The following is a 21,910-nucleotide window of genomic DNA, read 5'->3' on the forward strand; positions in this document are numbered from 1 at the left end:
GCCATGTTGCCTCTCCTGTTACCTTCTATCATAATTTCCATTGTTAATGTTCTTCTGAACTTCCTGCAGCCTTGCTGAACAAGACTTTTGACTTTCTCTCACTTCTATTCTGCCTACCTCATTAATACACGAGTTAACCATAACCAGTATTTTCAGTTTTCATTTCTTTATATGATAAACTCTGGAACTTTTCTGCTCTTATTTAATTTTTTTTTCCTGATGACTTTATTTGAAAAGCTTAGAATCATAACACCTTTGAAACTGAATTGGCCAACTTTTTTTTTTTATTAACCTCCTTAAGTTACCTTCTTTGGGTTAGGCATTATGAGTTAGAATCAGACTTCTTCAATAAAAATAAGTAAATAAAAAAAATTCTTGATGCAGTTCTTTGGTTATAAAACTTTTGATTCCAAGCTTTTTTGTGGAGTTGTGGTGATGGAAAGTTTGGCTGAATTCACACACGCCACTTTTTGTAGCAATTACTGCCACTTTGCCTCATTGCTTTCATACTGTCTTGTCCTGTCTATCACAGATCAAGTACTCCTTCCTGTGAGTGGAAAGAATGGCTAAAGAGTTGTTTGACTGTCAAATATTGATTGCAGAGGTGAAGAGACCAGCACTTTATAATTTGAATATGAAGAAATACAGTGACAAGAATATTAAAGAAAATAATGTGTAGAATGCTCCACACAATAGTCTGTTACTATGGGGTGTCCCCAGTACTTTGTGCTTTTTTGCAGTTCATCTTCACAAAGAGAATGCAGATGGCTGCTACTTCCACGAGATCCATGACACTGACCTTATTCGTGGCCACCACCAAAGGGCTCATGTGAATCCAGCCTCAGGATCCAAAAATGTAAAGGAATTACAGTTCCAAACTCAAAGTTTAGATTGTAGTACCACCAATGGGAAGTACTGGTACAAGTTAACTTATCACTATGAATATTCCACATATAAACAGATATCTGGAGGATATATGATGTTGAAAAGATAGGGATGACTTTTTGGTTCTGGGAAAAAGTGTAATGAAAGACAAAATAGCAACTGAAATAGTGCAAGGAATTGATATCTCACTATTAGCAGATATTAAGAAAAATAGAACAGTTAGCACTTAAAGAAAAAGTGAGAAAGGAGACATAAATTTTATTTACTTCTAATCTTTTTACTTCTCAAAATGTGACATAGATCACTTCTGGTCTCTCAGAGCAAGAACATTCACAACCAAACAACAATAAGCACATAAAAGATGGTAGGATTGTCAGCTTTCTGCTACTGCCAGATAGGCATGGTGACAACCTGACTTGCATCCTATAGCTAATCTGTGTCAGGTGAACAAGGGATAAAATAAACTAACCCAATTTGCCTGTCTGGCACAAAATTCAAGCACAGGTCTTCTTGTGACTCTATTAAACAAACCCTACAACAATGGATTGCCAAATTGCAATAAAAGATACAAAATGAGAGAGAACACACGCTAAACTTAAGTTACTTATATCATAAAGCTAGATACATAAATGCATGCACATTAAAGACCTACCCAGGGTGCCAAGAGTACGCAAGTAAGCAAAGATGAGGTCGCAGTGACCTCGGCACCGCTTTTCAAGATTACGTCTTTCCCCAGCTGTCTGCAAGATGGGCACCGTGTTGATCAGTGCCAGGCTGGAGATAATGAAAGCAGAAAGGCAAATAAACATGCTGAGGTAAATCTTATGTGTAATATGATAATGCAATGTCACCTTTACAATTTTCTAATTCATACATTAAATATATACTTGTAAAAGTTGTGTGCTTCACAGTTGAAAACTCAATGGCTTCAGTGGTTAAATGTTCCATTCAGATATAAAGACAATTAAATACCAAGTGGGATAACATGGAATCTAAAAGTACATTTTGTATTGTCTTCTCATTTCACAGTAATATGACCAGAGAAAAAAAGAGATAGCAATGTCACATTACTTGCCATACCCAGTTTCAAGATCTACACATGAACTGATTGTGAGATGCTCATTAAGACCATCCCACAAAAAAAATAAAGATAAATAAATAAATAGCAATAAAAACAAGTAGTCAACCAACTCACTGAAGAGCAGAGGCCACAATGGCATTGCTGTTGAAGAGTGTGTCCAAAGGAAAGGCAATCTTTTCTTGTCCTCCTCGGAAACCATATGCAAAGCGATTGATCTTGTCTGAGGTGCAATACTGAGGTACTTGGTACTCTCCACACTCCACCTTGTCCAAGCAAACACACAAACACATGTAAAAATGTGTCTGCTTTATAGCAGATATAAAACAGTTTGACATTCTTATTTGTAATCAGTATAAGTATATCATACTAATATATATATATATATATATATATATATATATATATATATATATATATATATATATATATATATATATATATATATATATATATATATATATATATATATATATATATTATACAGTACCCTCCCTGAGTTTCATGATCCTCAAGTTTTGCATTGAGTATTAAATTCTTATCATCCCAACTTTCACAAATCACGAGTTTTGTGCCTTTGTCACATCTTCCTACCATTGGCACCACATGTGCTGCCACAGCACCTAAGTCACACTGACCTACATGCAAGAGATGGAGAGAGAAAAGCTGGTGTCACACTGTATGGTGACTGCACCACCACATTGTGAATACACACACAAACAAATGACAGGTCTCTCACTACTGCAGTGTCTCCACATCTGCCACACTGAATTGCATCATGGTGACAACACTGCACCACACTGGACATAAGGACAGAACATATGCTCATGCAGTTCTAGGCCATGTGGCCAGAATAAGCAAGCATTTTTCAGTGTTTTCAGTAACCCATGTTTTGTGATTCTCAGATTTACCACTGTGTTTTTAAAAGAAAACAAGAGCAAAACTCGAGAGTACTGTACATATTATATATCTGATGTCTGTTGTTAATGAGATGGCCATGATAGGATTCCACAAGACAGCAACCAATCACCTCAAAAAAAGAACTGGTGCGAAATATATTAGAGCAACTGTGGCCACAGCAAGACCAGATAGCACAGATTTATGCCATGTTTAGGTTAGCAACAACTGGTTCTCAATTGCTCCTTAAGATGAGATACCTCTGTATCCTAGAATCAAGTCAGCAGTTTTCATAGCAGCTGTCACCTCACACCAGTCACTGTATCCAGGCCTACTAGAGATACTGTCTTCCAGAAGTGAGGGCTGGTGTTCTCTATCATGTTTTGTTTCTTTCTTTATCTCCTATATTTTACATAAGGGTGTTGCTGAGCTGGGGATCTGTCAATTTTTCTATTCTCCTTGAATACACAAAGACTACTATAATATTTGGAGAACAAAACATGCAGTTGCCTTTTATGTGACATTGTAGTACATCATGTGGTTATTACATTGACATTAAGCTGAATTTCTTTCTTTCTTACTTTTTCTTTTTTTTTTTTTTTGCTTTAATTAAAACTCCCTTCTATTCCTATAAGTCAAATGAAAGAATTATATGCCTTCATTTTATTCTTATCTTCTTGTAAGTACAGTTTACTATAACTACTACTTTTATGCTCAGAATTTCTTGAGCACTGTCATTTCCTGGCATATACTGCAGATGAAGAGATTGGAGACATGATGGGTATATAAGTTATGGAAACCTAATATTTGGAACTGATGGGATTCCTCCTACTTTTCTCTGAAACTATGCTTACACCTTGCCTAGTCAAATTCTTTCAACTTTGTGGGTCAACATCTACCTTTCCTTCTTGCTGGAAGTTTGCCTACATTCAGCTTGTTCATAAAAAGGGTGACCATTCTTATCCCTCAAACTACCGTCCTATTGCTTTAATTTCCTGCTCATCTAAAGTTTTTGAATCTATCCTCAACAGGAAAATTCTTAAACATGTATCACTTCAAAACCTTCTATGGGTTCAATCAAGGCCACTCTGTTGGGTGATCTTCTGGCTTTCCTTATTGAGTCTTGGTCATCCTCTTTTAGAGATTTTGGTGAAACTTCTGCTGTTGCCTTAGACATATCAAAAGCTTTTGATAGAGTCTAGCACAAAGCTTTGATTTCCAAACTACACTTCTATGACTTCTATCCTTCTCTCTGTAACTTCATCTCAAGTTTCCTTACTGACTGTTCTATTGCTGCTGTGGTTAAACAGTCACTAGTCACTGTTCTTCTAAATCTACGAACAGTGGTGTTCCTCAGGGTTCTATTCACCCACTCTCTTCCTATTATTCATCAAACATCTTCTAAACCAAACTTCTTGTCCTATCCACTCCTACACTGATGATACCACCATGCACTTTTCCATGCCTTCCATGTCTTTTTGTAGAAGTCCAACTCTTCAGGAAGTAAACAGTTCATGCAAGGAAGCCACAGAACCCCTGACTTCTGATCTCTCTAAAAGTTCTGATTGGGGCAGAAAAAACTTAGTATTGTTCAATGCCTCAAAAACTCAATTTCTCCACCTATCAACTCTACACAACCTTCCAGACAACTATCCCCTCTTCTTCAATGACACTCAACTGTCCCCCTTTGCTACAATAAACATTCTTGATCTGTCTTTTACTTATAATCTAAACTGGAAACTTCACATCTCATCTCTAGCTAAAACAGTTTCTATGAAGTTAGGCATTCTAAGACATCTCTGCCAGTCTTTCTCACCCTTCCAGCTGCTAACTGTACAGGTACCTTATCCATCCATGTATGAAGTATGCTTCACATGTCTGGTAGGGTTCCACTCATATCGCTCTTCTTGACAGGATGGAATCAAAAGGTTTTCATCTCATCAACTCCTCTTCTCTAATTGACGGTCTTTAGCCTCTTTCTCATTGCCGCAATGTTGCATCTCTTGCTATTTCCTACTGCTATTTTCATGCTAACTGCTCTTCTGATCTTGCTAACTGCATGCCTCTCCTCCTCCCACAGCCTCGATGCACAAGACTTTCTTTCACCCCTACTCTGTCCACTTCTCTAATGCAAGTTAACCAGTATTCTTAACCATTCATCCCTTTCTTTGGTAAACTCTGGAACTCCCTGCCTGCTTCTGTATTTCCACCTTCCTATGACTTGAATTCCTTCAAGACGGAGGTTGCAAGACATATATCCTTCAATTTTTGACTACCGCTTTGGACCCTATTCAGGGACTGGTATCTCAATGGGCCTTTTTTTTTATTGGATTTTGGTGCCCTTGGCCTGTGTCCCTCCTACATTAAAAAAAAGGTGAAAATTTTGTATTTTCCTTCAAATCTTATTTGAGCAGCACACCTATGTGTCAGAAGAGGTTTGCAGGTGGAAGAATGCAAATGAAGCCTCAGTTCTTTTTGGTACCAATGTTGGATGGTGTGCACAGCCAGGCTTCCAAGGATGATTTGGTACGCTTACTTAAGCTGTAATCCTTTGATTTTTCAATACTTCTCATTTTTTAGTCTAGTCTGAAGCTGTTCATGTCTTTCTGGGATGCCAGGTACTGGCTGATGAGGAGCCCAGTTTGATGGAGAATTCTTGGTTTTGGAAATGTGGTTGTAAATGCCTTTTTGACCTTCACTCATATAATTACAAATTTTTTTACAGACATCTTCCCTCAGGACAAGGATCTATGGCTTTTCTATGTAAGTCAGGTTTTTGGAACCCATTCTAAGGTGTAGGTGAATAGCAGTGCAAGGAGTAATAAAGACTTGGAGGTTTGTTCTTGGAGCAACTGTCTGTATTTATCCCATTAAGTGTGTCTTATATGGCAATGATGAGGAAATGGGCTGAAAGCATTGCTGGGTGTTGGACTGAGTTGACAGATAGTATTATATTAATATCAATGTTACCTGATGGCTGAAGCAGCGAAATTACATGAAAGCCCCTCCTGAGGCCTTCACATGGTGCAGTATTTTATGAATGGCAGAAGTTTTGGGGATTGTAGTTAAAGACAACAATAAGTAAAATAGAAAAATTATTGTCACATATATACCATCCAATTTTACTTCGGCAAATCACTCATCTGCTAGATGGTGCCGTTCACATGAGATACACTACACTTTGCCACACAGTCAGTTACTACGCAGACACCACACAAGTCGGACGTCGGTCCCGCCTCCTGTTAAGTTGTTACGACTTCTGTTATCGATGAGTGATAGGAATATTACAGCTTTCTTGTTTGATTGTGTATTATGATTTCCATTACCTGTTATAAGGGTGGAGTATTGTCTTTAGTTATCCGTTACCTGATTATAGGGTGGAGTATTGCCTATGGATATCCGTTACCTGATAAGGGCGGAGTGTTGCCTATTTGAATCCGTTACCTGATTTAAGGGCGGATTATGGACTATAAATATCCGTTACCTTGTATAAGGGCGGATTATTGGTTATATGATATCCGTTACTTGGTATAAGGTGGATTATTGGCAAATATTTTATGCTATATATATATATATAACAATATTTGGGCACTCTCGTGAGCCGACATAGGTGCAAGATGGTTCCATCTTGTTACCCATTATTGGGGCAAGAGGAATATTGCCTTATTTACAAGCCTGGGGGCATTTGACTTCCCAGATTACTATAAGGAAAAAATTTTTGATTTAAAGTTGCCCTGTGTGTGAGGTTAAGGCACCCGTGGGGTTATAAAAGGAACTGCTGTTAAAAGGGGTGGCGTCTTGTTAACATTAGCCGCCATGTCTAGGACGCCTTCTGATGCTTGCCCCAGTCCTGAGAGATTCAGAACTACCAGTGTGCCACGCACCTTAGCTAAGGTAAAGGAACTACAAAAGGGGAATAAACATGATGAAGAAAGATCCAGATCTAAGAGCCGTTCTACTTGTCATGAGAGGTTAAGTTACTCTCGGTCACCTTCCCCTTCTCCAAAATATGCTGGTGAAGACAGCACTGCGCCTTCTTTGGGCATGATTATGGGTGCTTTGACTGAGTTGAGGAAAGACATGGACAAGCTTAAGAAGGAAAATAGGGCTGTGAAGTCAAAAGCAGTTCATAACAATGCTCCCCTGTCGGTGTCAAATAATACTTTGATGCCTGATTCTCAGGAATCACAGGCAGGATTTTCTGGATTTAGAACTCCACTGAAGGAGGACAGTGATGAGGAAGAGGAAATCCAGAGGGATGTTCCTCATGATAGTATATTGTTACAAGGTGCTAAGAATTATGGACCCACAGACACTGTCTCAAAAGAACTTGACAAGGAAATTGCTGCAATGGTGAACCACCTGTTTATTAATGGCATGAGGCAGGAAGATTACAAAGCCATTGTAGAGGATGAGGTGACATTTAGACCAAATAACTGCCATGCATTAACTCAAGTGGATTGCAACCCACAGGTCCTGGACGCACTGCCTGCAGAGGCAAAGAAGGCAGACTTCTGCTTAAGGGAAGTGGGAAAGGATATTACCAAGGCAGCTACTATTGTTGTAAAATCGCTTACTGTGCTAGACAAGGTGGCACGTGATGAAGAGCACCAAATTATTGCAAATGAGATGGCCATGCTCAATGGTGCATTGGCATTATTGGGTAATGCCCACTACAGAAATAACTTGACCAGGCGACATATCATAAAGAGGGACATTAATCCCAAATATTCTCATTTGTGTGCTGACAAGGCTCCCATGACGGGTCTATTGTTTGGGGATGACCTGTCACAAGCCACCAGAAATACTGAGGAGGCAGAAAGGCTGAAAACCAAATTCACTTTTAAGAAGCCTACATCTTGGACTGCAAGCAGTGGCAGATTTGGTGGAGGTAAACAACGTAACTTTTTTGCCAAGGCCTCCTCCCATGGATTCCCATCCAGATATCAGCCATATGGTTTTCGCAGGATGCCCTCCATTGGTGAACACAGGCGCTCCTATCCTGCTCAAGCTTGGACAACAAAAAACGTGAGAGGCCGGGGTCAACTCAACCCCCGGCGTTAACCCAGGTGAGAGAACAATTTGAGGCTGGGCAACTTCACAAGTTTATCAATAAATGGCGTGTGATTACAAGTGACCTGTTCATTTTGGATATGGTGGAACATTGTCATCTGAATATAGATGAAGCTAATATTGGATATTTATTTAGAGAAGATATACAGTATGTCTTTAGTGAGGAAGATAAACTGATTATGCATCAGGAGGTTAAAAAATTGTTAGAGATAAAGGCCATCATAGAGACACATAGATAGGATCAACAAATACTTTCACCAGTTTTTCTGAGGAAGAATAAGACTGGGGATTATAGGATGGTGTTAAATCTTGAAAAACTGAACAGGCATGTAGAATATACTCATTTTAAAATGGAAAATTTTGAACAAGTATTACAGTTGCTTAGTCAAGGAGATTATATGGCTTCTATAGACCTTAAGAAAGCTTATTATTCAGTAAAAATTGCAGAGGAACAACAAAAATACCTGTGTTTTAGATGGTTGGATAAGATTTACCAGTTCACATGTCTACCTAACGGGTTTTTGGATGGTCCTCGTCTATTTACAAAACTTCTGAAGCCAGTTTTCTCTACACTTAGGCATAAAAGCCACAACATCACTAGTTATATTGATGATACGCTTCTGTGTAGTAGCTCTTTGCCGAGATATTTTGATTGCATGAATGACACCATTCAGTTGTTGCAGAGTGTAGGTTTCTGCATAAATGTGGAGAAATCTGTTTTAAGTCCCACTAAGTGTATTGAGTATTTAGGTAACGTGATAGATTTGGTGGCCATGACAGTTACCTTGCTGGCGCGTAGGAGGGATAAGATTATACTATACAGCATTGCTCTCTTTTAGTCAATAGACAGAAAGAAAAAATTAGAATTGTGGCAAGAGTGATTGGCCTGCTGGTGGCAGCAATCCCAGCTGTAGAGATGGGGAAGATGCACTATAGGAGGATAGAAAGAGCAAAGATCAAGGCTTTGGAAGAGGCATGTGGAGACTTTAATAGATGGATGAACATTACAGAGGAGATTAGAACAGATTTAAACTGGTGGATTAAGGAATTGGAGAATCAAAACAGGAAAATATTCAGAAATGCACCAGATACTGAGTTGTCCACAGATGCTTCAAATCTAGGATGGGTAGGTTGCCTAAATAGCATCACTACCAATGGCAGATGGTCCCCTGAAGAGGTGCATTCGCACATTAATGCACGTGAATTATTGGCTATATTATTTTCATTGAGATCTTTTACACATCTCCTTAGAGGTTTACACGTCAGGGTGTTATGTGATAACACCACAGCGATTAATTACGTGAATGAGATGGGAGGTGTTAAGTCAATAGTTTGTGATGACATTAGTAGGGACATCTGGGAATGGTGTCTTAGTAATGGGGTATGGCTGACAGCTTCCCACATACCAGGCAAATGTAACGTCATGGCCGACGAGGCATCACATTCCTTTAATGACAGACATGAGTGGCAGCTGAATGAGATGATATTTAAAGAATTGTGTTCTATATTTGGGAATCCTTGTATAGACCTATTCGCTTCACATTTGAACAAACAAATGACTCCATTCTGTGCATGGACACCAGATCCAGAGGCTGCATATATTGATGCAGTTACAATTCCATGGGCTAAATTTAAATTGGTTTACCTCTTTCCTCCCTTCTCTCTGATCTCTAGATGTCTGCAGAAGTTAAGGGAGGAAAGGACCAGAGGATGGATCATAGTGCCACACTATGAACAAACAAATGACTCCATTCTGTGCATGGACACCAGATCCAGAGGCTGCATATATTGATGCAGTTACAATTCCATGGGCTAAATTTAAATTGGTTTACCTCTTTCCTCCCTTCTCTCTGATCTCTAGATGTCTGCAGAAGTTAAGGGAGGAAAGGACCAGAGGATGGATCATAGTGCCACTTTGGCCATCACAACCGTGGATGGGGGTGCTCCTTCGGATGCTAGTACACGACCCTCGGGTCATACAGAGAAGGGAAAATGTGCTAATGCATCCGTCAACTGCAGAGGAATACCCAATAATGAAACACACAAATTTGATGGCTTGTCAGTTGTCCAGAAACAACTTGGAGAACGTGGCATATCTAAAGAAGGTACGGAAATCATTATGGCCTCTTGGAAACCAGCAACAGGTAGACAATACAACACTCACATCAAGAGGTGGACACTCTTTTGTAGTAGAGGGAACATTAATCCCATTGCACCATCTATAGCAGATATATTAAACTTTCTGTCTCGTAACTTTCAAAGGAATGTGGGTTATGAAAGCATTAACATGGCGAGAGGGACTCTATCTGCAATAGGAATTATGGTGGAAGGCTGCAGAGCGGGCAATCACCCACTTGTCAACAGATTTCTGCGGGGAGTCTTCAACTTACGCCCTTCTACACCCAGGTACGCAACGACCTGGGATGTGAAACTTGTATTACAAAAGATAAGACTCGTGGAACCACTACACAGCCTAACACTGAAAGACTTATTGCTAAAAATGGTGATGATGATGGCAATGACACAAGCAGCCAGGATCCAAACTTTGCACTTATTGTTGGTGAATATGGCATTTGGAGAGGAATCTGTTTCAGTTTTGTTAGGAGGTAACATCAAGCAATGCAGGCCAAAATTTAATGTTCGTACTATTGTATTTAAAGCTTATCCTCAGGATTACAGATTGTGTGTAGTTAAGGCTATGAAAGAATATATAGAAAGAACTGAGAGGCTAAGGACAGAATCTGGAAATGCAGATGGGAGACTACTCATAAGTTATATAAAACCTCATAGGAGTGTTTCTAAGGACACGGTGGCAAGGTGGCTTAAGACCATGTTACGTAAGTGTGGGATGGATACCAAGAGGTACAAAGCAGGTAGTATTAGACCTGTGTCAGTGTCTAAGGCCAAGGCACTGGATGTGCCTATTGCCACCATCATGGCAAAAGCTGGTTGGACGCAGGAAGCCACATTTGCTAAATATTATAAAAAGGATATACAAGGGGAAATAGACCCTTTTCAAGAAGCAGTGCTAGGCTCAGTATAATGTAAGGTTTGAAATGTTATCAGCAGTAAAAATCATGTTCTATTTTCATAAATGAAAAATGGGGTTTATTTACACCCACATGACTTTAAAATCTCATGTGAACGGCACCATCTAGCAGACAAGTGATTTGCCGAAGTAAAATTACAGAAGTACATGAGACTTACCGTAGGTTAGTTGAAATGTGCTTCGGATTTTGCGAGGCACATCACGTCTGCTAGATGGTAGAGTTCACATGCCCTCCACTCCCTCCCTTTGTTAATTGATGATTCTTGGTTTACACAACAAAAATTCACTGACTGGAAGGGTTGGGAGATAATATTTCATGTGGGTAGTTGTATCTTTAAAGACTGACTGTGTGGCAAAGTGTAGTGTATCTCATGTGAACTCTACCATCTAGCAGACGTGATGTGCCTCGCAAAATCCAAAGCACATTTCAACTAACCTACGGTAAGTCTCATGTACTTCTGTAAGTACCACCCCAATTTCCAATCCTTTGCTTTTATCTCTTCTGATTTAACCATAGAGGTTAAATTAGAAGAGATAAAAGCAAAGGATTGGAAAGAAGAATACATAAATGGCAAACTAAACTATGCAAAGGCAAATTTTGAAGAGCTTAAAAAAATTTATGGAAGTATAAAGTGGGATTGTTGAAAAACAAGGATGTACAGACAAAATATGAACCACTATTAGATAAATACAATGAGGAAGAGTTTAAATTTGTACCAATGTACAAAGTGAAAATGAGCGGGCATAGTTGGTATACTGCCAGATGTGTGAAGACCAAAAAGGACAAGGACAAGGCATGGAAGAAGGTGAAGAAGCAGTGGAATGAAGGAAATAGACAAGAAAAGAAAAATAAAAATGAATATCTTAGGATAAGAAGAAAGAAAGAATTTTGAAAAGGATGTAGTGAACAAATATAAAGAGGAACCTAAGTTTTTCTATAGATATATAAATGGTAGAAAGAAACATGGAGACAGTATTGTTAGGTTAAAAAGAGGCAGAAGGACATATGAAGATAACAAGGAAATGAGTGAAATTATGAATGAGTTTTAAATCCTTATTTAAAAAGGAAGCAGATTTTGTAGCACCTATAGATGGAGTGTCAAATGAAGGATTACATGAGATTAAGGTTGAAAAATATGAAGTCTACAAGTTGTTGAGGGACTTAGATATTAGAAAAGTAATGGGACCAGATGGTGTATCAGGATGGATATTGAAAAAATGTAAAGACCAACTGGTGGATCCAATCTGGAATGTGGTAAATAGTTCATTGAAAGAAGGAAGAGTACCTAAAGAAGGAAAAGAGCCAATATAATGCCTATATATAAAGGAGGTGATAAAATGGAGCTACTAAACTACAGGCCAGTATCATTAACTAGCATTATACGTAAATTCTGTGAAATTGTAATAAAAAACAAATGGGTACAGTATCTGGAAGAAAATTAGGTAATTACAGATAAACAATTTGGATTTTGACAAAAAAGATCTGTTACAAATTTGTTGAGCTTTTATACCAGAGTGATAGTGGTGCAAGAAAGAGAAGGATGGGTGGATGCTATATATCTGGATATAAAAAAAATAAATAAAATATTTGACAGGGCCTAATGTGAAAACTGGAAAATACAGGAGTAAAAGGTAAAATATTAAGTTGGATACAAGACTATTTGAAGAAAAGAGAAATGAGAACAATAATCAGAGATAATACTTTAAATTGGAGTGAGGTAACAAGTGGAGTACCACAAAGATCTGTATCAATTATATGTTTCAGATTTATATAAATGATATGCAGAAAGGATTAAATAGCTACATCAATATCTTTGCTGATGATGCAAAAGTTGCTGAGAGTTATAAAGAGCCAGGAGGACTGTAAAGAGTTACAGAGCGATTTGGATAAAATTTATGCTTGCAGCCTAAGGTGGAAATTTGAATTTAATCCTAAGAAATGTCATGTGATGGAGATAAGAAAAAGTACAGAGACCTACATACATGGAACTATAAAATGGGGGAAGATATGATAATGGAAAATAATAAAGAAAAGGATTTGGTGATGATTATCCAGGATACACTGTCATCAGGGAAACATATTAATGGGATTTTTGACTCCACATATAAGACGTTAAGTAACATTAGAGTGGCTTTTATCTATGTGGACATAGATATGATAAAAATATAATTACATCCATGATATGCCCCAAGCTGGAGTACACTGCAGTCGTATGATTTCCACACAGAGAGAATATAAGGAAGCTGAAAAGAATACAGAGGACAGCAAATGGTGCCAAATTGAAGGAAAAGACTTATGAAGAGCGACTGGAAGAAATGAGATTAACAACATTAGAAGAGAGAAAAGAAAGGGAAGACTTGATAACAATGTACAAATAAACCGGATGGAAAAGGTAGACAGACAAGTTTTGGAGATGCACATGGATGGGGGGACAAGATGTACGAGAAACATACAAAAGCAATTAAGAATACTAGATGTCTCAGTGACATTAAGTATAGTTTCCCATATTAAAGCATTGATCTCTGGTAAAGTTGAAGTGAGAAGATGGTTATAGCTGTCAGTGCAAGCAAATTTAAAGAGAAAATGGATAACTGAAGATATGGACACAGGACAAATGAGCTTTACCTCGGACCCTGTACAATACAACTAACTAAATTCATGCCAATCTACTTTGCAGTCACTGTCTTTGTTAGATGTGCCATGCCTGTGCCCTCTATGCCTTCCCGGGTATGGATAGTGCAACTCATACTGTATTTACCTAGTTGTATTTTACAGGGCACAAGACAAAGCTCATTTTGTCCTGTCTCCATAACCATATTTTTCCAGTTTCTCTTTCAACAAGTGTATACTGTTTGTCACAACCACCTCTTCCTTCAAATCATTCCAGATTTCAAGAGTTCTATACAGGAAGCTGTATTTCTTGATGTCACTTGAACATCCACTCTCCTTTATTTTCTTCCCATGCCCCCTCATCTGTCTCTCTCCCTCCTCCATCTATGGTACCAAGTCATTTCTATCTATTCTTTCTGTATTGTTTACTAATTTGTACATTGTTATCAGGTCTCCTCTTTCTCTTCTCTCTTGTAGTGTTGGTAAACCCATCTCTGCAAGTCTTTCTTCATAGCTTATGTCTTTCAATTTTGGCACCATCTTTGTTGCAATCCTTCGTATTCTTTCCAGTTTCCATATATCTTTTTTTTTTCTATGTGGAGCCCAAACTAGTATTGTATATTACAATTTAGGATGAATCATGCTTGTTATAATTTTCTTAATCATTTCTTTATCTAAATAGTTTAACACAACATTAATAATTGTTAACAAGCTGTATGTGGAGCCAAATATCTCATTTATGTGTCTTTAAGGTGATAGTGTGTCCTGAATAATTATTCTCAAGTCTTTTTTTCATTACTTTTCATTTTGATGCCCTGGGTGTGCATGTGTTGAGTATTCACTAGGACAAATGGGGTACTGAGTATACTGTGGGCCTGAGCGGAGTGTGGATTGTGGTGAGTGTGTGGCTGTATCTTCCTTTATCATTTCCTGTTTACATATTGGTCTTATTTGAAATAAAGGCTCAGAAGAGGGAGGTGTTTCTGTGGCTCTCCCTTTCTAAGTGCTAGTTTAATGTAGTAAAGTTCTCCCACACCCTACACACTGTCAACCCAAAGTGAGCAGGCTGGAAGTACTTGCTGTTTATTGCATGTCACCAGGTTCTGGTGAAGTGTGACTGAGAGTCTGTCAGTGGAATGGTGTTATATCTATGCCAGGACAGCCAGTGAGTGTAACAGTATTATCACATGAAATTAACAAATTTGATAATCATTTCCCTACTTCATGATACTTCATCCAACACACATGCTTGCGGAAAACATATAAATCACTTTGGAAAAATGCTATTACATGTATTGTGGCAGATGTAGGAATGGTCAAAGACAAAAAGGCAAAAAAAAAAAGACTGTAATAAGTATTTGCAACAGAAATATCATAGAATAAATGTGTCTACAAGTTGGTTGTACATGTACAAAATACTGTACAATACAATTTTTTGTACCATGTCTGATTAATGACAAAAATTAATTGAACATGCAATATCCATACAAATGCAACTTCTGGACATGATGCTCTCTGAACTCTCTCTAATTTCCCGATGTCATTTTTCTTGTAGGATGACCACACTACCACTGCGTATTCCAGTCAAGGTCAAATCATTGATATAATCATCTTTCTGATCATCTCTTCATTCATATACACAAAAGCCAGCCTTATTCTTCTCAACAAGTTATAGGTTTCTCCCGTAATTTTGCTAATGTGTTTTTCTGGGGTCAAATTCCCAGTCATTGCTGGTGTTGGTGGTAATGCATCGCACCTGTTTCTCCCTGATTTTCATCTTTCCAGCAGCAAGCTTTTGCCTTGACAAAGGCCTCCTTCCTCTTCTTCAATACAGCACTTGTTCTTGGCATGATTAGGCCAAGCATAAGTGTTCAGAAGTAAGAATAATGAAAAGTGTGATAGAGCAAGGTGCTACACCTTCCCCTTGCTTGGAAGTCCTCAAGGACACTGATACTAGTAGGCATAAGCCTGGCCCTGAGGCAGTGAGGGGATACCAGCAGTTGTTCAGATGGAAGCTGTGTTTGTTGAATGCCGCTGCAAAGCACATGTCCTTTTAAATGCCCCCTAGAGGCTTTAAAAATAGCACACAACACTAAAACTTTATCTCTGAAATATTGCCAAAACACTGGTTGATTTTTTTGGAGCAAATATCTCATTTCATCATTTATGACTGAAAAATGGGTCAAAAAGGTTGATATATCCCCTTAAAAGTACACTGCTCAGTCTTATACTTGCAAGTACACCTACCACACTGTCCTATTTGTTCAAGTCTCCTTACATGGATAGGACAATCGAAATATCTGCTACAGCTCTTAGCTGTATGTGCTCTCTCACGTAGGATGCATTTCAAATGAAAAGCTGATTGATTGGTATTGGCAGATGCAGCTTTTAGTGCCTGGGCATTACTGGGTGGTAGTTCAGATGAAGATGACTGCTCAGAAACCTGGTAAATTTTAGAAAAAGGATTTATGGGGTAATTTAGGTCTATCATACTTATCTTTAGGTAGAGCATCTTTTGAATCTATTCTGATTTAGCTTCAGAACCTTGGGACTAAGTGAGTGATAACTTTTAGTAATGAATCCCTAAATTCCTAAGGCTGTGGATAATCTTCAGTACTTTGCTGAATCAATCATCAGTATTAGGGCCATTATTATTTCTAATATATATCAATGACTTGGATAGTGGAATTAGTAGCGATGTTAGTAAATTTGCGGATGACACAAAGATAGGTAGATTAATTAGGTCAGAAGCGGATGCCATCGCCTTGCAGACAGACTTAGATAGAATGAATGAATGGACGGATAGATGGCAAATGCAATTTAATATCAATAAATGCAAAGTGCTTAGCGTAGGTAGAGGAAACCCACACAATAGGTACACATTAAACACCCAAACTCTGGTAGGTACAGGGTACGAGAAAGATTTAGAAGTTATAGTTAGCTCTGAACTCCGTCTAGGGAAACAATGCATAGAAGCCAGAAACAAGGCAAATAGGGTACTAGGATTCATTTTTAGGAGTGTTAAAAGTAGAAGGCCGGAAGTAATATTAAAGTTATACTTGGCGCTGGTCAGACCTCATCTAGACTACGCTGTGCAGTTCTGGTCCCCACATTACAGGAAAGATATAGGTCTATTAGAATCAGTACAGAGGAGAATGACTAAAAGGATACAGGGGATGAGGAGTATTCCTTACGAAGTGAGGTTGAAGCGGTTAAATTTACATTCTCTAGAGAGACGTAGGTTAAGAGGGGACCTGATAGAAGTCTTTAAGTGGTATAAGGGTTATAACAAGGGAGATGTAAGCAAAGTTCTTAGGATCAGCAACCAGGGTAGAACAAGAAATAACGGGTTCAAGCTTGAAAAATTTAGGTTTAGGAAGGAGATAGGAAAAAATTGGTTCTCAAATAGAGTGGTAGATGAGTGGAACGGACTCAGTAATCATGTAGTTAGTGCTAGGACACTAGAGAGCTTTAAGAGAAGATTAGACAAGTTTATGGATGGGGATAGCAGATGGAAATAGGTAGGTGTGTTTCATACAGGGACTGCCACGTGTAAGCCTGGTCGCTTCTTGCAGCTTCCCTTATTTCTTATGTTCTTATGTTCTTATCTCCACAGTTTTACAAGGAAATTTCTCCATTAACAGTGGAGACATGAGCCAACTGAAACTTTCTCAGTCACACACCATGTTCTCTAATTTCCTGAGGGTGCATTCTAGATTAGCCCTAAATTCAGACAAGGAGTCTGACTTATGGCTAGATTTTTTAAGATGTAACAATCACACTGCAATTTCATGTTGTTTTCTTTTAGGCTTGTCATATGTTGTTATATGACAGTTGTTATATGATAGTTGTTATTAGTTATAACACTGCAGAGCCATAACTATCTTACCATCTTCAATATTAAAGCCATCAATAAATCTTTACCCTTTAGAACTCCTTTCAAATAATTTAGTTTGTTTACTGGGCTTAGATCTGACCTGGAATCAACACTTGTGCCAAACTAATCCCAGAATGAGTCCCAATTAGCTATGTTCCCATCAAATTCCAGTAATTTAAGTGTGGGTAATGTTAAACTCATTGTTGGCTTGGCTGGAAGTTTGGACTCATTATTTAAAACTGAATTTATTTAAAATATCAGTAAACAAATTTTTTCCTCTTCATTAGCCCTTTTTCTTATGAAGGAGGGCACCAGCAATGGGCAACAAAACTGTAATAAAAAAAGGCCCATCGAGGTGTCGGTTCCCAGAGTCAAAAACAGAAGTAAAAAATTGCAGGATAAGTGTCTTGAAACCACCCTCTTGAAAAGAGTTCAAGTCATAGAGTGGTGCAAATACAGAAGCAGGCAGTGAATTCCAGAGTTTGTCAGAGAAAGGAATGAATGACTGAGAATACTGGTTAACTCTTGCATTATAGAGGTGGACAGAATATGGGTGAGAGAAAGAAGAAAGTCTTGTGCAGCAAGGATGCAGAAGAAGGAGAGGCATGCAGTTAACAAGATGAGAAGAGCAGTTGGCATGAAAATAGGAGTAGAAGACAGCTATATATGCAACATTGTGACAATGAAAAAGAAGCTGAAGACATTCAGTTAGAGGAGAGGAGTTAATAAGATGAAAGCTTTTGATTCCACCCTGTCTGAAAGAGCAGAGTGAGTGGAACCCCCCAAAACATGTAAAGCATACTCCATACATGGATGGATAAGGCCCCTATACAGAGTTTGCAGTTGGGGGGGGGTGAGAAAAACTGGTGGAGATGACTCAGAACATCTAACTTCATAGAAGTTGTTTTAGCTAGAGATGAGATGTGAAGCTTCCAGTTTAGATTATAAGTAAAGGTCAGACCACCTAAATTCATAAAAATTATCTTGGCTAGAAATGAGATATGAACTTTCAAGTTTAGATTATAAGTTAAGATCAGACCAAGGATGTTCAGTATAAAAGAGGGGGATGGTTGAGTGTCACTGAAGAGGAGATAGTTGTCTGGAAGGATGTGTCAAGTAAATAGATGGAGGAATTAAGTTTTTGAGACAGTGAAAAATGCTAAGTTTGCTCTTCGCCAATCAGAAATCTTAGAGATCAGAAGTCAGGCATTCTGTGGCTTCCCTGTATGAACTGCTTACTTCTTGTAGGGTTAGATGTCTACAAAAAGATGTGGACAAGTGCAGGATGGTATCACCAGTGTAGGAATGCATAGGACAAGAAATTTGGTTTAGAAGATCATTGATGAATAATAGAAAGAGTGCATGACAAGGCAGAACCCTGAGGAACACCAATGTTAATATATTTATGAGAACAGCGACCATCTACCACAGCAGCAATAGAATGGTCAAAAAGGAAACTTAAGATGTAGTTAGAGAGAGAAGAATAGAAGCTGTAGGAGGGTAGTTTGAAAATTAAAGATATGTGCCAGACTCTATCATTTTACTTCGGCAAATCACTTGTCTGCTAGATGGTGCCGTTCACATGAGATACACTACACTTCGCCACACAGTCAGTTACTACGCAGACACCACACAAGTCGGACGTCGGTCCCGCCTCCTGTTCTGTTGTTACGACTTCTGTTATCGAGGAGTGATAGGAATAGTACAGTTTTCTTGTTTGGATTGTGTATTATGATTTCCATTATCTGTTATAAGGGTGGAATATTGTCTTTAGTTATCCGTTACCTGATTATAGGGCAGAGTATTGCCTATGGATATCCGTTACCTGATAAGGGTGGAGTGTTGCCTACTTGAATCCGTTACCTGATTTAAGGGCGGATTATGGACTATAAATATCCGTTACCTTGTATAAGGGCGGATTATTGGTTATATGATATCCGTTACTTGGTATAAGGCGGATTATTGGCAAATATTTTATGCTATATATATATATATGTATATAACAATATTTGGGCACTCTCGTGAGCCGACATAGGTGCGAGATGGTTCCATCTTGTTACCCATTATTGGGGCAAGAGGAATATTGCCTTATTTACAAGCCTGGGGGCATTTGACTTCCCAGATTATTATAAGGAAGGAGTTTTTGATTTAAAGTTACCCTGTGTGTGAGGTTAAGGCACCCGTGGGGTTATAAAAGGAACTGCTGTTAAAAGGGGTGGCATCTTGTTAACATTAGCCGCCATGTCTAGGACGCCTTCTGATGCTTGCCCCAGTCCTGAGAGATTCAGAACTACCAGCATGCCACGCACCAAAGCTAAGGTAAAGGGACTACACAAGGGGAGTAAACATGAAGAAAGATCCAGATCTAAGAGCCGTTCTACTCGTCATGAGAGGTTAAGTTACTCTTGGTCACCTTCCCCTTCTCCAAAATACAATGGTGAAGACAGCAATGCGCCTTCTTTGGGCATGATTATGGATGCTTTGACTGAGTTGAGGAAAGACATGGACAAGCTTAAGAAGGAAAATGGGGCTGTGAAGTCAAAAGCAGTTCATAACAATGCTCCCCTGTCGGTGTCAAATAATACTTTGATGCCTGATTCTCAGGAATCACATGCAGGATTTTCTGGATTTAGAACTCCACTGAGGGAGGACAGTGATGAGGAAGAGGAAATCCAGAGGGATGTTCCTCATGATAGTATATTGTTACAAGGTGCTAAGAATTATGGACCCATGGAAACTGTCTCAAAAGAACTTGACAAGGAAATTGCTGCAATGGTGAACCACCTGTTTATTAATGGCATGAGGCAGGAAGATTACAAAGCCATTGTAGAGGATGAGGTGACATTTAGACCAAATAACTGCCATGCATTAACTCAAATGGATTGCAACCCACAGGTCCTGGACGCACTGCCTGCAGAGGCAAAGAAGGCAGACTTCCGCTTAAGGGAAGTGGGAAAAAAGATATTACCAAGGTAGCTACTATTGTTGTAAAATCGCTTACTGTGCTAGACAAGGTGGCACGTGATGAAGAGCACCAAATTATTGCAAATGAGGTGGCCATGCTCAATGGTGCATTAGCATTATTGGGTAATGCCCACTACAGAAATAACTTGAACAAGCGACATATCATAAAGAGGGACATTAATCCCAAATATTCTCATTTGTGTGCTGACAAGGCTCCCATGACGGGTCTATTGTTTGGGGATGACCTGTCACAAGCCAACAGAAATATTGAGGAGGCAGAAAGGCTGAAAACCAAATTCACTTTTAAGAAGCCTACATCTTGGACTGCAAGCAGTGGCAGATTTGGTGGAGGTAAACAATGTAACTTTTCTGCCAAGGCCTCCTCCTGTGGATTCCCATCCAGATATCAGCCGTATGGTTTTCGCAGGATGCCCTCCAGTGGTGAACACAGGCGCTCCTACCCTGCTCAAGCTTGGACAACAAAAAACATGAGAGGCCGGGGTCAACATATCCCCCGGCATTAACCCAGGTGAAAGAACAATTTGAGGCTGGGCAACTTCACAAGTTTATCAATAAATGGCGTGTGATTACAAGTGACCTGTTCATTTTGGATATGGTGGAACATTGTCATCTGAATATAGATGAAGCTAATATCGGATATTTATTTAGAGAGGATATACAGTACCTATGTCTTTAGTGAGGAAGATAAACTGATTATGCATTAGGAGGTTAAAAAATTGTTAGAGATAAAGGCCATCATAGAGACACATGGACAGGATCAACAAATACTTTCACCAGTTTTTCTGAGGAAGAATAAGACGGGGGATTATAGGATGGTGTTAAATCTTGAAAACTGAACAGGCATGTAGAATATACTCATTTTAAAATGGAAAATTTTGAACAAGTATTACAGTTGCTTAGTCAAGGAGATTATATGGCTTCTATAGACCTTAAGGAAGCCTATTATTCAGTAAAAATTGCAGAGGAACAACAAAAATACCTGTGTTTTAGATGGTTGGATAAGATTTACCAGTTCACATGTCTACCTAACGGGTTTTTGGATGGTCCTCGTCTATTTACAAAACTTCTGAAGCCAGTTTTCTCTACACTTAGGCATAAAAGCCACAACATCACTAGTTATATTGATGATACGCTTCTGTATAGTAGCTCTTTGCCGAGAACATTCAGTTGTTGCAGAGTGTAGGTTTCTGCATAAATGTGGAGAAATCTGTTTTAAGTCCCATTACGCGTATTGAGTATTTAGGTAACGTGATAGATTTGGTGGCCATGACAGTTACCTTGCCGGCGCGTAGGAGGGATGAGATTATACAGCATTGCTCTCTTTTAGTCAATAGACAAAGAAAAAATTAGAATTGTGGCAAGAGTGATTGGCCTGCTGGTGGCAGCAATCCCAGCTGTAGAGATGGGGAAGATGCACTATAGGAGGATAGAAAGAGCAAAGATCAAGGCTTTGGA

At 38.8% G+C, this 21,910-nt stretch overlaps 1 protein-coding gene across 10 annotated transcripts in view; it reads right to left on the reverse strand.

Annotated features, from left to right (window-relative positions):
* Positions 1–21,910, reverse strand: part of LOC135104938 (thioredoxin domain-containing protein 16-like) — a 428,690-nt gene that overhangs the window by 309,639 nt on the left and 97,141 nt on the right. For all 10 annotated transcript variants that reach the window (XM_064012732.1, XM_064012729.1, XM_064012731.1 and 7 more), the window contains 2 exons: positions 2,081–2,229; positions 1,538–1,659 (listed from right to left, as the gene is read on the reverse strand). In XM_064012732.1, coding sequence (XP_063868802.1) covers positions 1,538–1,659; positions 2,081–2,229 — 271 coding nt within the window. The remainder of the gene's footprint in view (positions 1–1,537; positions 1,660–2,080; positions 2,230–21,910) is intronic.

The sequence above is a fragment of the Scylla paramamosain genome, chromosome 11 (genome assembly GCF_035594125.1).
Source record: "Scylla paramamosain isolate STU-SP2022 chromosome 11, ASM3559412v1, whole genome shotgun sequence".
NCBI lineage: Eukaryota > Metazoa > Arthropoda > Malacostraca > Decapoda > Portunidae > Scylla > Scylla paramamosain.